The sequence below is a fragment of the Pelophylax lessonae genome, assembly GCF_965119305.1.
Source record: "Pelophylax lessonae genome assembly, chromosome: 3".
Classification (NCBI taxonomy): domain Eukaryota; kingdom Metazoa; phylum Chordata; class Amphibia; order Anura; family Ranidae; genus Pelophylax; species Pelophylax lessonae.
Genome location: NC_138770.1, coordinates 229,481,071 through 229,499,821, shown reverse-complemented (window position 1 = coordinate 229,499,821; position 18,751 = coordinate 229,481,071). Strand labels below are relative to the sequence as shown.

Genomic DNA, 18,751 nt, shown 5'->3' with positions numbered 1-18,751 from the left:
CATCGTCATAAGCCTGGAAGATAATATAGAAATTTTTTTAAGCGCTCTTGAATGTTATCTGATATATTATGTTTAGCTTAATACTGGTGTGCCCCCTGTGTTTGACCAAACCATTCATTTTAATTATATTTATAATGTGCCAAAATGTCATGCAGCCCTGTGTATTAAATAGCATAAAGGTGTAAGACAAAACAACTACATGACACTAAAAAAGCAGAGGACACTGCCCTTACAAGCGTATAATCTTAGAGATAGAGAAACATTAGATGCACTGGGTAAAGTAAGTGACAGTGGTTGGAAGTTTTTATAATTTGGGTGGGTTTATGTTCAGTTTTGAATCAGTGGGTTTTAAGGAAGCCTTTAACATGTTTACATTTGGAGGTTGGTCTAACAGGACAAGGTAGAGAAAACCAGATAATGAGGGTTGCTCCGAGGAATTGTTGTAGCTGTGCATAATAGGTGTTTTTGAGTAAAGAGAAGATTAAAATGTTAGTGGAGAACCAGAATGGAGGATGGAGGAGAGAAGATGAATAACTACAGGTTTGTCAAGAGCTATTATTTAGAAAATTGCTTAAAGGGGTGCTAAACATTGAGTACACAGATCAAGAAAGGTATATGAGAAAATTAGACATTATTGAAGAAGACCTCACAAAATTGATGAAAATGAATGCCCCACGCGTTTAGTGTTTGAAATAACGGAGGATGACTAGCATGGTCAAGCTTAAAGGAGATGCTGCAGATAAGACTTAAAGCGGAAGTACAGCCTAATATCTTAAATTCTTCCCTGCAATCATTAATGTGGGCAGAGTTCAGCCTTATGTGTCAAAATGAAAAAATCCCAGTTTTTCTCCCTTTTTTTGCAGTATTCAGTGCTGTCACATGACTTTAATTCCTCTTCCTGCTGAGTCCAAGAGCAGCAAGTGGGTGTGGTTACTGAAAGCTAGTGACATCACTTCCAGGGGTACTGTTCCTGTGTAGCCAGTGGGCGTATACAGGATGGGAGGAGCTGATCATAGGTTCCAGCCCAGTGTTCTCTCATCAGTAAGGATGCATTGTAGCTCCTAATTAATGAGAAAATTAAGAGATAAAAAAAGATTCATCCATACAGGACATGCTGTGCTGGACTTTGAATGAAGAGTACCATAGGGGAATGAAGCTCAAAGGAGGGGGGGAACTGTCAGTGTAGCTGGAAGTGCTACAACCACACTAAGTCTACGTTTCCACTAGTGTGACTTGTTATGAGACTTTGGACACACAAAACAATAATAAAATATGTCCTGGTGCACCCCGTGATGCACCTTCATCCCTAAATAATATGGAAAGTTGCAAAGGTTTGCCCTTGGGACTTTAAATGAGGTGTGACACGCCAAATGATGCAATATAAAATGCAAGTTTATTGGAACATACAATGTCAGCAACTAAACACAGACAAGTACCATATTAGATATATATATAAGATAGACCGACAACCTTTTTAGGAAGTGAAAGACAGCTTATAAAATTCAGATAAAGGGAGATAGTGTTGTCGGTGAAGAACAGGAAGAAGCTGATTGTCTAGTTTAGATAATACTTTCTAAGCTACACAAGCAGCTACCCAGAACATGATTAATATCAAAGATAAAGATATTCAACATACTATTATTAGGGTACAATTTAATTTTTTACTGGAATTTCCCTTTAAGCCCCGTATACAGTACGAATATCAGCCGGTTCAACAGATACCGGCCGACATTTGGCATCTGATCAGTGCTGGCAGCCAACAAGTGCAAGTGCTAACCGGTGTGTTCTGGTCATAGTACAGTTAGTACACTGAGCTCCTCCTGTCCTCTTCTGGTTTTTTTCATTCAGACCGCTGGGTTGAAAAAAAAAACAAAAAAACAGGCATTAGGGAAACGTCACTTTTTCATTTGACTCTGAGAATAATGGTCACTTTTGTGAATAGGTTTGCTGTTGTTGAATAAAGAGAGCAAAATCCACACCGAAGGGAGGCTAGAAGTGAGTTGAATGTGAGGTAGAAGGTTAGTTAGATGTAGTTGTTCAAGCATCGTAGACCCATGTAAAGAGGAACAATGGATGGATCTATAGTCGCCCCCCCTCTTCTATCTTCTCTCTTATTTTTTTCCTCTTCCTCAAGTTCCTCCAGTTCTCTTTCTTTTTTGACCATCACCAAACTACAGAAACCACAGATTTCCCTCCAAATACTATAATTTTAGTACTTTTAGAGCTCATCCCTTTCCAATTTCATAATCAGTGACTCACCAGCGAATCACAGTTGACCACATTGTTTGTAATACATATATTTAATCTTTGACTTCCCAAACCTCTTCATCAATATATACTTTTTTTTTCTTTTAATCAATATATACTTTGAAATATTTTTTTCATTCCATTTCTTTTCAATAAAAATATTAAACAAGAAAAATGGAAGGATAACTTCAGAGAAAAACATGATCCCTCAGCATAAGAAGTGTGATTGCATGATTGAAGGCTGAGGGCAAGATGCTTGTGGGGAGGGACAGGTTGAACGGTTCAGCTAACTCAAACAGCAGAGCACTAGGCCTAGAATAGGTCAGATCTGATTAAAGCAAAGCTCCAGCCCTTCCACCAAAAAATTAAAAGTCAGCAGCTACAAATACTGTAGCTGGTGACTTTTAATATTGGGACACTTACCTATCCAGATATCCCAGAATGCCCGCACCCCAGCCAATTTTTCAATCGGTACTCGGGGGCTGCCACTGCCATTTCTTGTAAGGGAAACTGGCAATGAAGCCTTGCGGCTTCACAGCCAGTTCCCTTATGTGCATGCTCATTGTGAATGGCCCCATGGCAGGGGAAGGAGGATGCCTCTAAACTTCCCAGTGACTTTGCCACAGCAAAGTCACCCGGAGGTGGGAGCAGGTACCTGTCGAAAATAGGTACCTGCTCCCCCCCAAAGGTGCGAGATGTGGAAGGAAGCAAACACACAGAGCTTCCCTTTTTGGGTGGAGCTCTGCTTGTAGTCATGAATGTATTTGAGAAGAGATGAAAATAGGAAATTGATGAATTAATCTACAATTACATCTTCTGAAAGATAAGAGCAGAGTTTAAAGTAAATAGGTGGGCTGAGAGCTGAGCAAAAGATCGATGGTGTGGACTGTGTAGTGGTAATGTAGGGTATTAAGATGTCTGGCTTAGTATAATACATTTTAAAAAATAGTTTTATGATGTGTTGAGCAGTTAAAGCAGTTGTGGTAGCAGAGGTTAAAGGAAATTAAATGTAGAACAGAGTCTGTGGGGGTTAAAGTTTTGGGATGATGACCATGGAAAAAATGTTGGTTTGCTATGTTCATAACAAAGCTAAAGTAATGGAGTGCAGATTTGCGTTAAAGAAAATCACTGTTTAAGCCTGATTGTGACTACTTGCATTTGGCCACTCATGCATGACACAGACGCAGTCATTTGGCAAGGGCAGTGATTTGTAGCACAGGTGTTTGTGTGGTATTGTACTGGGAGCTAGAGAGTTCTTAAGAGGTGAAGAGGATACAGGGGATGAAAGCGAGGTAAACAAGATTGTGGTTTATATGTTGCTGAGATCTCTGTCTAAAACAATTCTGTTTCAGACGAAGCAAAGGAGGGCATGTAGCAAAGTTAAAAAGTTATACAGTTGTGATCTGACATTGGTAGTGCTCGATTACAGAGATGAATAAGGGTGAAAAGTCTGAAGAAGACAAGATCAAGGCTGTGTTTAGCAACTTCTACAGAGCTTTGTATGTTTTGAGACAGACCAAAAGAAATAGTAATAGCGGGACATTCTGTGGTTTGATTTTTAAATCTGTGTTATGCAATTAACTTGGAAATACAGCCTAATACCTTAAATTCTCCCCTGCAATCATTAATGTGAGCATAATTCAGCATTATGTGTCAAAATGAAACAAATCCCAGTTTTTCTACTTTTATTTTCAAGTTTTCAGCGCTCTTTCATGACCTGCTGAGTCCAAGAAGAGCAGCAAGTGGGTGTGGTTACTGAAAGCTAGTGACATCAGTTCCAGGAAGGGGCAATGTGCTGTGACTTGGGCTGTGACTTGGGCTGTGAACAGACAAAGTCGCATGACAAGTTGCGCTAGTGGAAACGTAGCCTAAAACTCATTACTCACATGTAATGAGCAATAGAAATCGATCTGTATCCTTCTAAACTTTCAAAAATGTACCCTATTTCTTGCATATATTGCGCTGGTTGAACCCTCCTCTCTCTCTCAAGAGAAGCTGCTAGCCTAAACAAGGCTATGATGACAGAAGGAGATCTCATGTTCTGTGAAGGATAGGAGGGATGGGGGCAGCACTGTGCAGGTTTAGGCATGTCTTTCTATGACAGACTGACAACCTTTTCAGGAAGTGAAAGACAGCTTAGCAAATTCAGATAAAGGGAGATAGCGTTGTCATTGAAGAACAGAAAGAAGCTGTTTTATCTAGTTTACATAAGACTTTCCAAGCTACACAAGCAGCTAGCCAGAAAATGAATAATATCAAAGATAAAGATATTTAACATACTATTAATAGAAAATGTTTATCTTTGACTGGAGTTTCCCTTTAAGCCCTAGTAAAAATATGTCTGAGTTTAGCCACAGCTCTATTTTCTAAATCCTGGAAAAATGCCTTTTACTATGTTTTGACAACCTGCCAGAACATTAATACTTTCGAAGCAATATACGTATGGGATGGATTGCAAATTTAATTGCAAAAATGTAACCAAGACAGTATCAGTGTTGCAGATTAAGCAATATTGGTGTTGTATAAACATTGTGGCAGTCTAAGTTTATGAGGAAGTATCTGTTAAAAAAAAAACACCTTGAGCTGTCATTACGCTAAAGCTACAAATGTCAGATTTTTTATTACTAGAACTGGCAAAACAGCAAATAAAAACCTATATAGGCTACAATACCTATGATATTAAAATGAACAGCTTTTTTCAAAAAATATCTTAACAAAACACGTGCCTAACTGTCAGCACCATAATATAAAAAATAAAAATATACAGGGGGCCATTTATTTATTTATTTGTTTTTAAAATGATAGTGCTGTTGGTTAGGCAAGATATTTTTGTTTAATTTTCGTTATATATTATAGGTAGTTTTCTGCATATTTTCAAGTTTAAATTATTATTTTTTCTGTCTTTTTCTTGATTTACAACGTAGAAGGTCAACATCCGATCGCATGGTTGTTAATGCTGTTTGTGTCACCTTGTTCTTCTGAGCACTACCCCTGGTGCAGGAAGTCAGGGGAAAACACCCATAAAGGCAATCAACAACCTCAAACAGCAATAGAACTTTGACAGCGATTCTAACCCTCCCCACTATAATAAAACATTTTGAGTTCCATTTTTATTTTGGGCAGTTGTAACACAGCTTCTCTTTCCCTGTGTACACAGCAGGTAAGTTGCACTTGTGACTCGAGGAAATCTCTATGCCCCTCATTATATTATTCTTCACAAGCTAGGACTAAAAACTGAAACTCATCTACATTAGATTATATGTTTTTTTTTTCTAATATAATTTGCATCTTACCTAATTTTGCATATTTTTTATTTTTTTGTTCAGCATGAAAAGCCTAAACTGTTAGAGCCATTGGATTACGAATCTGCTATAACAGAACTGGAAAATACATATTCCAATGACCCACTGAAAGATCTGGTATTATTTCCTGAAGATGACTTTTCAGTAAGTGCACTTATTTTACATATCATTGATGATTTTATTGGTTTGTTGGCAATGCAGATAAAAAAGATTGTGTCTTTATGCTTGGTAATAAAGTTTGTAAAGCTATGTATAATTTGTTAACAGTACAAATCTTTGAGGGTGATTTCAGGGCTCATTGTATATCATTTAGCCCAAAACATATACATTGGCTTCAAATGTCCAGTAATGGGGTTGATTAACTAAATCCAAATTGGCTTTTTATTTAGCAAAGTGTTTTTGAACTTTGAATGGGACATTTTTCATAAACATAGTGATTTTTCAACATATTTAGTAAGCTAAGTGAAAATTCCCTTGCACGGTGAATTTCACATTGAAAAGTAAACATGCTGTACTCTATTAGTAAATTAAATTGATGCCAATGTGCAGGATATGTTTTTTAATTGACTGTACTTTCTTGGGTCTTTGAAGTGGCTAATAAAAAAAAGAAAACCACTCTTTAGATAAAAAAAATATAATTTGTATATGAAGCTTTGGTGATGACATCAATAAATTCACTGTAATTAGAGACTGTAGTGATATTCAGAGGTATTCAATCTCAATTGCATTTTCATTCCTTCAGTACAGGTCATGAGTTTCTTGGTTCCATCTCTTGGTCGCAAATTCTATTGTAACATCTCCTTTCCTAGCTACTTGTCACTGTTCAGCTGATACGTAGTATGAAATTCCTTGGTTATATAAAATTACACACAAAGGTGGTTAAAACTTTGACAAATGCTGGTGTGGAAGAGCTGTATAAGTCCTAGACATGTTGTGCTAGTAATAGGTACATACAGTATATAGGAAATGCTGACAGATTAAAGTGGTTCTGAATGAAGGCTGAAGGGTTTTCACCCTAATGTGTTCTCTGCTTTAAGATAAAAACATTCTGAGTGCAGCTCCCCCCCCCCCCCCTACCCACCCTTATACCTGAGCTCCATCTCAGCTCTCTCCATCCTCATAGGCTCAGAGACAGCAGCAGGAGCTGTCAATCACAACCAGTAAACAGTAAGCTAGGGGCAGAGAGTGGCTCGGGAGAGAGCCTGCATGAGTGCCAGCAAGCCATCTGCTATAGTGGGCACTCAGCAGGGGGGAGGAACAAGGAACGCTGGCAGAGGACGGGAGAATAGGAGGATCAGTTATTAATATACCCTATTGCCAGTAAAGGCGCTAGGCTATCAGCGCTCAACCACTCATGGGAAATGTGAATGATGCAGTTAAAATAAAGAATAAAGACAATTAAAATACAGGTCAGGATGCGTTTCCAGGGACCTTCCATTTCCTGGACAGCTGAGGAAGGTCCCTCAAAATGCGTCCTGTGACCCTGGACACCAGGTGGACATTACCATCCATCAGCCATTAACACTGGGAACGAGGAAGCCGCAGCACTACACATGCTTACTGGGCTATCAGAGCCGTTTCCCCATTAACAGCCAGAGGCACAGAGACCTGGACTTTGTGCCTGTAGCACCATCATCTATCCATCCAGCTGCACCCTTTTGGGACTGTGCCTCCATCACAGGCTTACACTCTCCCGTGGACTCCCATATATACATGTGTGTTTTTTTACTTTGTGAGTATTCATTCTTAACTTTTCTTTGTAAATAAACCTTCTTGGAACTTACTACACCAGAGTGGTCATGCTGTCTCCCTTTCTTCTCCTCTCTAGTTTTTGAATAGGAGGATCAGGAATGCTCTGTACACAGAGCAGGTTAATATGACATGTTTATTACTTTAAAAAATAACAAAATATGGGTTTACAGTCACTTTACATTTTGAATATGTCATATCTAGCAGATTTTTCCATCACCAAAGCTGGCTAAACCTACTGTAAGTAAAGCTGGGCATAAACTAGTAGATTTCCAATGGAAAATTTTTCTTCTAAAAACTTTTGTTTCATTTTGTAATTCTTAGTGGGATGAAATTTTTGGTCACAGTGACAAGAAAATTTGATGGAACATAATGGAAACATTTTCACAAAAGATTGTTTTTCTAACAGTGTATGCTAAAAGAAAATTCAATTTTGAATGACATTTGTCAAGTTGTTGAATGCACTGAGAATTGTTGTCTAAAATTTCGCTTACGGTCATCTGACACCTATAAGGAATGTCATAGATTGCATTCTTTATTCTGCTTTAGTCTACCTTTATTCTACCATGTATGCACATGACTACAGTCTTTTTAAAGCAGAAAGGTACACAGAAAAGTCTTATTGCATGGAAACGAGCACACATTTTGAGAATATCTATCTTTTTATAATAGTTCCAACCCAAAGGCGAAATTCTGGATGCATACAAAGATTATATCTGTTTGCCTATAGTCCTAACTAGGTCATGTGTTGTAAACATGGAAGCCTCTTATTTTCATATTTTTATTTATTCATATCTTCATTATGTTCTTATTTTACTAGTGCACATTTGAATATAGAAAGTATAAATGTATAGTACATGAAAGTGTTGCTTAAGACTTCAGCAACCAATCACGTTTCAGATATACATATATATATACAGTATCTCAGAAAAGTGAGTACATCCCTCACATTTTTGTAAATATTTTAATATATCTTTATATGTAACAACACTGAAGAAATTACACTTTGCTACAATGTAAAGTAGTGAGTGTACAGCTTGTATAACAGTGTATATTTACTGTCCCCTCAAAATAACTAAACACACAGCCATTAATATCTAAACCTCTGTCAACACAAGTGAGTACACCCCTAAGTGAAAATTACCAAATTGGGCCCAATTAGCCTTTTCCCCTCCCTGGTGTCACGTGACTCATTAGTGTTTCAAAGTTTCAGGTGTGAATGGGGAGCAGGTGTGTTAAATGTGGTGTTATCACTCTCACTTTCTCATACTGGTCACTGGAAGTTCAACATGGCACCTCATGGCAAAGAACTCTCTAAAGGATCTGAAAAAAAAGAATTGCTTCTCTACATAAAGATGGCCTAGGCTATAAAAAGATTGCCAAGACCCTAGAACTGAGCTACAGCATGATGGCCAAGACCATACAGCGGTTTAACAGGACAGGTTCCACTCAGAACAGGCCTCGCCATGGTCGACCTAAGATGTTGAGTGCATGTGCTCAGCGTCATATCCAGAGGTTGTCTTTGGGAAATAGATGTATGAGTGCTGCCAGCATTGCTGCAGAGGTTGAAGGGGGGGGGGTCAGCCTGTCAGTGCTCAGACCATACTCTGCACACTGCATCAATTTGGTCTGCATGGCTGTCGTCCCAGAAGGAAGCCTCTTCTAAAGATGATGCACAAGAAAGCCTGCAAACAGTTTGCTGAAGACAAGCAGACTAAGGACATGGATTACTGAAACCATGTCCTGTGGTCTGATGAGACCAAGATGAACGTATTTGATTCAGATGGTGTCAAGCATTTGTGGCGGCAACCAGGTGAGGAATACAAAGACAAGTGTGTCTTGCCTACAATCAAGCATGGTGGTGGGAGTGTCATGGTCTTGGGTTGCATGAGTGCTGCTGGCACTGGGGAGCTACAGTTCATTGAGGGAACCGTGAATGCCAACATGTACTGTGACATACTTAAGCAGAGCATGATCCCTTTCCTTCGGAGACTGGGCTGCAGGGCAGTAGTCCAACATAATAACGACCCCAAACACACCTCCAAGACAACCACCGCCTTGCTGAAGAAGCTGAGGGTAAAGGTGATGGACTGGCCAAGCATGTCTCCAGACCTAAACCCTATTGAGCATCTGTGGGGCATCCTCAAACAGAAGGTGGAGGAGCGCAAAGTCTCTAACATCCACCAGCTCCGTGATGTCATCATGGAGGAGTGGAAGAGGACTCCAGTGGCAATATGTGAAGCTCTGGTGAACTCCATACCCAAGAGGGTTAAGGCAATGCTGGAAAATAAGGGTGGCTACACAAATTATTGACACTTTGGGCCAAATTTGGACATTTTGATGTAGGGTTGTACTCACTTTTGTTACCAGCGGCTTAGACATTATTGGCTGTGTGTTGAGTTATTTTGAGGGGACAACAAATTTACAAGCTGTACACTCACTACTTTACATTGTAGCAAAGTGTCATTTCTTCAGTGTTGTCACATGAAGTCACATGAAAAGATATAATAAAATATTCACAAAAGGGTGAGGGGTGTACTCACTTTTGTGAGATACTGTATATATATATATTTCTTTTTTTTTTGCCAACTTACTGTAAATATGAAACAAGGAAAATGCCAGATATGTGTTCATCAGTATTCTTATTTCCTCAAAATGTAAGATTTGGCAAACCTGAATCATTTTAAACATCAAAAATGACATTGCACATGTACAATGCGCAAGCAGTCATGTTTGTCAAGTAGAAGCTGAAAAAGCAGCCTGCAATTGAGGTGTTTGTTTGTTTTGCTACTTTGTAATTGCTATATTAATCACAGCCGTCACAAATAGTTATAGACACATTGCTCTAAAGAGATGGAGCTCGAAAGTGACTGCTTGAAGACAGCTAAGATTAGTTCAATGCTTTGTGTTTAATTTGTTAACTAAAGCAGTGTAAATAAAATAATGTTCTGTTTAAAATAGAATATATTTTGTAATTATTTGATTTTTTGCAGTTTGCTTTGGACCATTCTAATCATTTCTAGAAAATAAAAATTATGACTTACAAAAGATGTCACAGGGTATAGAGAAAGGTAGTAATTATGTGCTAAAAGACTTTAAGGGTAAAAATGTTGGCTAGTGCCATTGGATGTAAATGCCTTCTTTCCATTATGGAACATATGCATAGTGGTAAAAGTATTATTCAACAGCCCTAATCCTAAATGAACTGCTAAGTGCTTCACCATATTTGTTAACTTTTCAAAATGAGCGTGCTGGCCAGGATACTATATAAATACATTGTACAGCTGCTGTATGTATAGTAAAGGTACACTCTAGTCAAAATTAAAATGGTTCTAAAGGCAATAGGTTGTCACGTTAATGCATTCTCTGCATTATGGTAAAATACTTCTGCATGCAGCTCTCTCCTTCCTCCTGCCCCCTTACTACCTGAGCCCGATCTTGATCCAGTGATGTGCATAAGAGCTGAGGCTCTCTCCGCTCTCTCCCTCCTCATTGGCTCAGACACAGCTGCAGGACCCATTGGCTTTTGCTGTTGTCAATCACAGCCAGTGAAGAGGGAGCAGGGGGCAGAGTCGAGCGAGTGCACACCAGTGCCCCCATAGCAAGCGGTTTACTATGGCGGCACTCGGGGAGTGGGGAGGAGCCAGGAACACAAGTGGGGGTCCAAATATACTGAAATCTTAGGTGGTGATAACAAAGACCACACAAGACCACTCACCTTCCCACATACCACTTGAGCACAGGAGAAATACTGTTTTTGAACACCAGTGGGGGACCTGAGAAGAGACGGATCATGGCTGCTCTGTGCAAAACCATTACACAGAGCAGGTAAGTATGACATTTTTGATATTTTTATTTTAAAAATGGAGCATTTACAATCACTTTAAGCATTTGAATGGCATAGAGATGATATCACCTATTTGCCTAGGTATTTATTTTTAATCCAATAGTGCCCCAAGAAATCACTTTTCTATGAACTGCCTTGTTGTTGGTTATCTTGTGTTCAGGGTGCGACAATTCCTGGGCTCTGAGGGTCAGATAAACCCAGGCCTGAATAAAATGTAAACACATTGAGTGCATCGCTGCAATTATGTAAGCTATTATCCTGTCTGAGCTGACAATACAGTGTTTCTGCTGCACTGAAATCACAAGCAGTGCTGTGTTGTCACCCCTGTCCAATTTTCCTCTGCTGGACTACAGAACATCCTTATGTTACAGAGATGATCAGAAAGGGAAAGGGGAAGAGTTCTGAAGTCCAGCACCAGAAAACTGGGCAGGGCTGACAGCAGTGATTGGGAATTCTGGGCAGCAGAGGAGAACCCAGGCAGGGAGGCAACATTGTTAGATTAGTACTGGAAAGATTTCTGAAAGAATCAACTGTTTTTTCCCTGTACTTGCAGCATTTATAAAGTGATATAGCATGGGGAAATATGGATGTGTTAGACGGCTTATATATATTGTAAGGGATTAGCTCAGTGGTAGGCGTGGATGACCCCTTGGGGGGTGCGTTTTCACAAGAAGATATCCGAGAAGTGGTTGCAAACAACAGTTTGGTTTATTAAAGCAATTTTCTTCACCAGACTGCGAGCGTCAAAACCAGCAAAATAAAATAAAAGACAAAATAAATCCTTGCCTCTGTGGGCGGCTACCTTCTCACACTGGAACCTACCTAAGAGTCTGTCCCCAACCTACTGTTGGGCAGACTTTCTTATCCTACAGCGGATACTCAACAGTCCATGTTTTATCTTCCCACAACAAATGTCCATTGAACACGTCCCTTTACTCTTCACAATGAGAATGTCCCTTTGCTTGTCTCTTCACATGGCAAACATTCCTTTATTTCTTCCACATAGAAATAGTTTGTTTTCTCACCTTGAGAAGTCTTCACAACTGGTTACCCTCCTTAGCGCACATCACTTCAGGGGGTCTTCTCCCATGCCCACACAGCTTGTCGGGAGGCACACATCTGACTGACCTCCTCTCCCAGCCCACACGGCTTCAGGAGACAGTTTCCGGAGGCAGCCATCCTTTAGACTTCCATTGGACAAATTATAGAGGCCTTCATTTCCTCATTCTGAACAGCTGAAGTCTGTTCAACGTCTTTAGACATTTCTGCTGGCTTCTGCAGCCGACACCCTATAGTAACTGGTGAATTGTATCTCCCATCTGTGACAACACTCACAGATTTACCTGACTTCCTGTCACATTTACTTGACGTCCTGTTACAATATATGTATATATATTTCTTTTTTGCCAACATTTTGTGTAAAGGGTTTAACCACTTCAGCTCTGGATGATTTTACCCTCTTCACAACTAGGCCATGTGTTGCTATTCGGCACTGTGCTACTTTAACTAGAAATGCAGCGCTGTCCTCGAATGAAATTTATGACATTTTTTTTTTCACACAGATATAGCTTTCTTGGTGGTATTTGATCCCCACTGGGTTTTTATTTTTTGCAATATAAACAAAAAAAAGATCAAAAATGTTGAAAGAAAATATTTTTTACTTTCTGCTGTAAAAATCCAAATAAAAAAAAAATATATTTATATATTTCTTCATAAATGTAGGCAAAAATGTATTCTGCTACATGTCTTTGGTAGAAAAAAACTCCCAATAAGTGTAAATTGATTGGTTTGCGTGAAAGGTATAGCATCTACAAACGATGGGATATATACTTGTAGCACCCTACAGGTAGGTGCTAGGTAAAATATAGTGTGCTTTGTCTGCCTACAAGAGCAGAGCCATGATTTCTTTTGGTCAGGTAGGTTGTCATGGCTCCAACTTGTGTCTTCTGAGAGGGGAGTCTCCCCACTAGCCCTGTGAGAGGCTTTTCATTGGGCAGATGAGGAAACCCAATCAGAGACACATTTAGGCTTGTAACTACCCCAGAAGGCAGATTCTGCCACAGAGGATTCTGGGAGTGGGTATAAGTCTGAGGGGAGTGCATGACTTATTGTCTTTGGTGGGAAGCAGAGTCTCAGAAGGGGGACTACGGCTTTCTCTCCTCCTGTTGGAGGAAGTGGATGTCTCTGGGTGCTGCCGGAGAATCCAGAGGGTGCTGAGTTGAGCTGAAGGGGATCCGGTGTGCCAAGAACCAGCGGAGAGAGAGAGGGGTCCAGTCCCAGGATAGCCTACAAAGGTCGTGAGTACTGAAGATTGCCCCTGGGGTCTGCCTAGGTTCAGAGGGGCCCACTCCACAGGAGGTTCTGGGGATCAAAGTGTCAGCTAACTGTAAAGTGGGGGGCCTGGTCAAAGGGCCCTGAAGTGTTAAAGGGGGCGCCTGCAGTTTGGGCCCTGAAGTGTCAGTATACAGTGTGGTGTGTACCAGTTGAGATTTGCAGCAGTACAGGAATTCACAAAGAGCTACCTCAAGCCAGCGCAGGGCCAGAGGGAGCCAGTCAGTGACTTTTGAGTAAAGCAGTGTCAGAAGTTCAATATTCTACAGTCCTGGATCTTCTGGACTAAGGTCGAAGTTCCAGCACAGTTTTCAGTGTTACATTACTTTCAAGCGTCAGGAAGCGTTAGCTAGCGTCGGCTGGCATCAAGACAACACTAGCAAGCACATTTTTTGCTAAAGAGTCCCAAAAGTGTACCTAGTTGAGCCAGGGGAGTATCCCACTCATTCCCTTCTCCCATCCCCTAAATACAATAAAACAACCAAACAAAGATGCCGGAATTGTCATTGTCTCAGTGCTCACACCTGGGGTCGCAGCTCACATGGGCTGAAGAGGTAACTGGTAACAATGGCAAACCCACCTTAGGCTCAATGCCTGGAAAACCTGCTACATACTGGAAGTTTTATTTTTTATACTAGTAATGGCAGCAATCAGCGACTTATAGTGGGACTGCAATAGTACAGCGGGCAGCCTGACACCAACTGATGCAGGGGGGGGAACTGACATCACCAGTGATACTAATACAGTGCTCTAATGATACTGGCTGGGAAGGAGTTAACATTTAGGGTCAATCAAACTGTGTATTGTTTTCGCTGAGCACTGTGCTGTTTTTTACTCTCTTCTTTAGCAGGGAGGGAAAAAAAACGTGCATCGCCACCATCTGTAGAGAGTTCTGTGTTGTTTACCAACACAGAGCTCTATTCTGTCATTTTTTCAGGCCGCTTGGCGAGTTTCGGCCATATATCATTGATCAGGACACGCTGATTGCCTTGCTCTGGGGCGAATGACAGCTCAGACGGGGCGACAGGCACCCAGGACTGCTGGATCACGTACATGTATGTGATCCAGCACAGCAGGGCCGCTCTGCCACAGTAAATCTGCAGTAGGTGGTCCGCAAGTGGTTACATTATACTAGAAAGGGAAGGTGTGTGCACCTACAGACTGAAAAAAAAAATGTGCATTTACCGATGTGTACATGTAACAGCTGCATATAGAGTTGATATTTATAAAACTTAGGCATAGAATATATGGCTCTGTGTTAGCTGACATTTTTTGGCAAAAAGTAGCATTCCATCATTTTTATTCTGTGGCATTACTGGAAGACAGCTGTTAGAGATCTCCTCCTTATTAGAAGTCTATGCAAGCTTCCAGCATAGGACAGGTGAAGGCTTGCAAAAATACCAGATAACCTGCTCTGTCCCTGTTTTCACCTAGAACTACTGTATGCGTCAGTGTTAGGCCTGATCTGTCCCCATATCAGTACTTACTGTTCATCCTATACAGATGGCTGAAATAAGCTTTAAACATTGTGCTGGCCAGAAAAAAAGGGCCGGCACAGAATTGATGCAGTGGCTGATGGCAAAGGAAGAATTACATTTTTGAAAAGGCACTTATCATGTAAACGAGCTCTCAGCTTGTGTTTAAATTGCATTAAAATGTATATTTTAGATAAGGTATGTATTTATCTGACGAGTTTGTACATTTTCATATACTTGTGCAGAAACAATATTCTGCTAGTAAGAAAGGTATAAAAGGATGGCATCATGACCCGTAGCAAAAACAAAAAACAACCAATGCAGAGAAAGACCCAAACTAGTCCACAGCGGAACGCACTGCGGCAAACTCACATTCCGTGTACGTTTTCGCAATGTGCTAGCGATCTGCAGCAGGTGTCAGTGTTAACCTAACGACACCCCAAGCTCAGATCACAAATGTGGTGCTTTTGCCTGCACTGGAACGCATGGTACTGGTATATTTTTAAAGTAGCGCATGCACTACTTTTGGGTCGGTCTAGCGTGATTTCAGCCCAATCACACAGCACCCCGATCGCAATGCATTCCTGCGTGATTCATTGTGTGATCCAGCCCGAAGTCCCACTTCACACGTATGCAACGTGGAATTTGCAGCAATTTCTGTGCGTTTCCTGCACCACATCAAAATCGCACCCCGTTCATATGAACCCGCTGCAGGTGTGTATATTACGTTAACGACACCCCCAAAACTGGTTCTCAAAATGGAGTGTGATTTGCAGAATCGGATTACATAGGTGTGAACACCCATGCAATTCAATTCTGGTGTGGCAGAAAAAAGGCTCCTGCACGACTTTGGTGCGGATGTGGTACGATGTGAACCATACAAAATGATTGGCTTAAATCGCACTTCTGCAGAATTGCCATTCCTGTCCGAATCACATGCAGTTCCCACAAGTGTGAACCGGGCCTTAAAGATCCTCCACCAACAGCAGTATAGGCAGATACACCCCAAATGTGCCACCTAGCAGGACCTCAGTTAGCTCACAGTCATGTAGTGTTGTCTTCAACTTCTTACAGTTTCTGGATAAGATCCCAAGTTATTAAGTAATGAGGCGTCCTGTACATTTTGTAACTGTGTGATATTATTATACACACTAGGCACAGTCCATTATTTTTGATACTGCAGTTTGTTTAACCACTTGCCTACAGGGCACTTTCACCCCCTTTCTGCCCAGGCCAATTTTCAGCTTTCAGCGCTCTCACGCTTTGAATGACAATTGTGCGGTCATGCTACACTGCACCCATATGACATTTTTATGATTTTTTTTCACACAAATAGAGCTTTCTTTTGGTGGTATTTAATCACCTCTGGGTTTTTTATTTCTTACAAAAAAAAAGAAAAAAAAGACAGAAAATTTTGGAAAAAAAAAGTTTTTCTTATTTTCTGTGAGTAAATTTTGAAAATAAATAAAATTCTCTCCTTCACTGATGTGCGCTGATGAGGCGGCACTGATGGGCACTGATAGGCTGCACTGATGGGCACTGATGAGGTGGCACTTATGGGCACTGATGAGGTGGCACTGATGAGGAGGTACTAATATGCCGCACTGATGAGCACTGATAGGTGGCACTGATAGGCGGCACTGATGAGCACTGATAGGCGACACTGATGAGCACTGATAGGTGGCACTGCTGGGCACTGAGAGGTGGCACTGCTGGGCACTGAGAGGCGGCACTGATGGGCACTGAGAGGCGGCACTGATGGACACTGATGGGTGGCACTGATGAGCACTGATGGGTGGCAATGATGAGCACTGATGGGCAGCACTGATGAGCACTGATGGGCAGCACCATCAGTGCCCACACTCCGTGCCCATAGTGCTGCTAGTCAGTGCCCATCAGTGCCTAGATGAGCAGGCACTGATGGGCACTGACTGGCAGCACTATGGGCACTGATTGTGGGCCCTGATGGGGGACACTGATGGTGGGCACTGTGGGCACTGATGGTGGGCAGTTATGGCATTTTATTTCCCTTGTGTAATCAGGGCACTGGTGATCAGTGCCCTGATTACATTTCTCTGTGTCCCCTAACCGCTGATCGGCTCTCCTCTTCCTCACAAGCAGTCTCTGTGTGAGGAAGGAGAGCTGGCAATGAGAGATGATCTCATATGTTTACATATGAGATCATCTCTTTTTGGACGTTCCGATCACGTGGCAAATGGCCGCTGTGATTGGCCATTCACCACGATCTGCGATTGGCTGTGTCCAAGGGACACGGCCGACACAGATTTTCCCAGATTCACGCTCGCGGGAGCGCGCGGGGAGCCTGTCTCTGGGAGGCCGTTTAAAGACTGCCTCCCGGAAATTAGAGCCCGCGCTGTAGCCGTCTTTCGGCTATAGCGCAGGCGGGAAGTGGTTAAAAATGTAGTCTCTCTTTGAGCTACAGTACATTGAATCCCTGTGGACTGATTTACGGGCCAATTTATAATGGGGAATGCTCAAGTGGGCTCACTTTATTTGGGCACACTTGCATGGGCCTGCGGTTGCCTTCTCCCCCTCCTTCCCTCTTTGTCATATGTCTATTTCACCTATTATGGTCTGTTTGATTCCACATGCTTGTAACATTAATAAATGGTGCACTGTTTCTTTAAGAATTTCACACACTTAGCTGTACAGGTACAGTCGGACAATCAAAAGGAATAGAACCTGCCAGATGGTGTGGGGTACACTATATAAGAGACCCTACACAGGTATGTCTTCCTTTTGGGATCACGACAGCAAGAGAGTTAACCACCCTTATTTGTGGTTTTTGTCAAATTCGGTGGGGCAGGGGGGTACTGCTTTATGTTTAAATTTGTTGTTTGCTTGAGTTTTTTTTATAACTAAGTATTGAGATATTATTACTTTAAATTATTCTTTATTGATAAAATTTGTGATATGATATTTTTTTAGGTTTCAAACCAAAATAAAGTGCTGCGGCCATTCATTGCCAAATCTAATGACTGGTGTATGTATTTTTAATATGGCTGTCTTTGGGGAATTAGTGTTTATGATATTGGGGGTATCGTGCCAGCATGTTCCATGCTATTAGTCAGTCCACGCCATTGCTAGCATTTTTTGGCCTATTCATAAAATGAAGGCAGCAATGTGGAGCCAATGGTGTGTCAAGAAGTTCTCTCTGCTTAACACAGCAGAATAAACCCAGTCATTGGAGAGGTCGGTCAAACTACTTTTACTGTAAAAATATACTGCTGCTTCATAGAGCTCTTCTCTACTATTACCAAACCTCAGACATGAAAAGTGAACAAAGCACATCCTAATATAGCGTTTACTAGTCTAAGCCCAGGTTTATACCAGTGCGGCTTTGAAATTGCACTACTTCAACGCAATTTCAAAGCCGCAGATCTGTGCGATTTGGACCTCAGATTTTATTGCATTTTGCGACTTTGTTTAACAGAATTTAATACAAGTCGCAATTAACCTGTAAAAAGTTGCTGAGACTAGAGTTGCAATGATTTGAACGGTTCCATGCCGCCAATGGGGTGCGACTTGTCATGCAATATTGAACTGTCAAATTGCATGACAAATCGCAATGGTGTGAACCAGGGCTAAATCCAAAATCACTGAGTGTGGTTGATCTCTGATCCCCCAGCCCCCCCTCCATCACAAAGCAGGTGACCCATAGCTTTAAGTGAGCCAATAATTTTTGTTAAATCAAAATAACAAACATACTTACCTGTTCTGTGCAATGACCTCTTCTCTGGCCTCCGGCTGGTGCTCCTGGCTTCTCCCCCCGCTGAATG

The 18,751-nt window shown here is 41.3% G+C and overlaps 1 protein-coding gene across 6 annotated transcripts in view; it reads left to right on the top strand.

Moving 5' to 3' along the window:
• The window catches only part of DOCK10 (dedicator of cytokinesis 10), a 482,217-nt gene that overhangs the window by 155,334 nt on the left and 308,132 nt on the right, over positions 1–18,751 (top strand). For all 6 annotated transcript variants that reach the window (XM_082248984.1, XM_082248983.1, XM_082248985.1 and 3 more), the window contains exon 2: positions 5,574–5,693. In XM_082248984.1, coding sequence (XP_082105110.1) covers positions 5,574–5,693 — 120 coding nt within the window. The remainder of the gene's footprint in view (positions 1–5,573; positions 5,694–18,751) is intronic.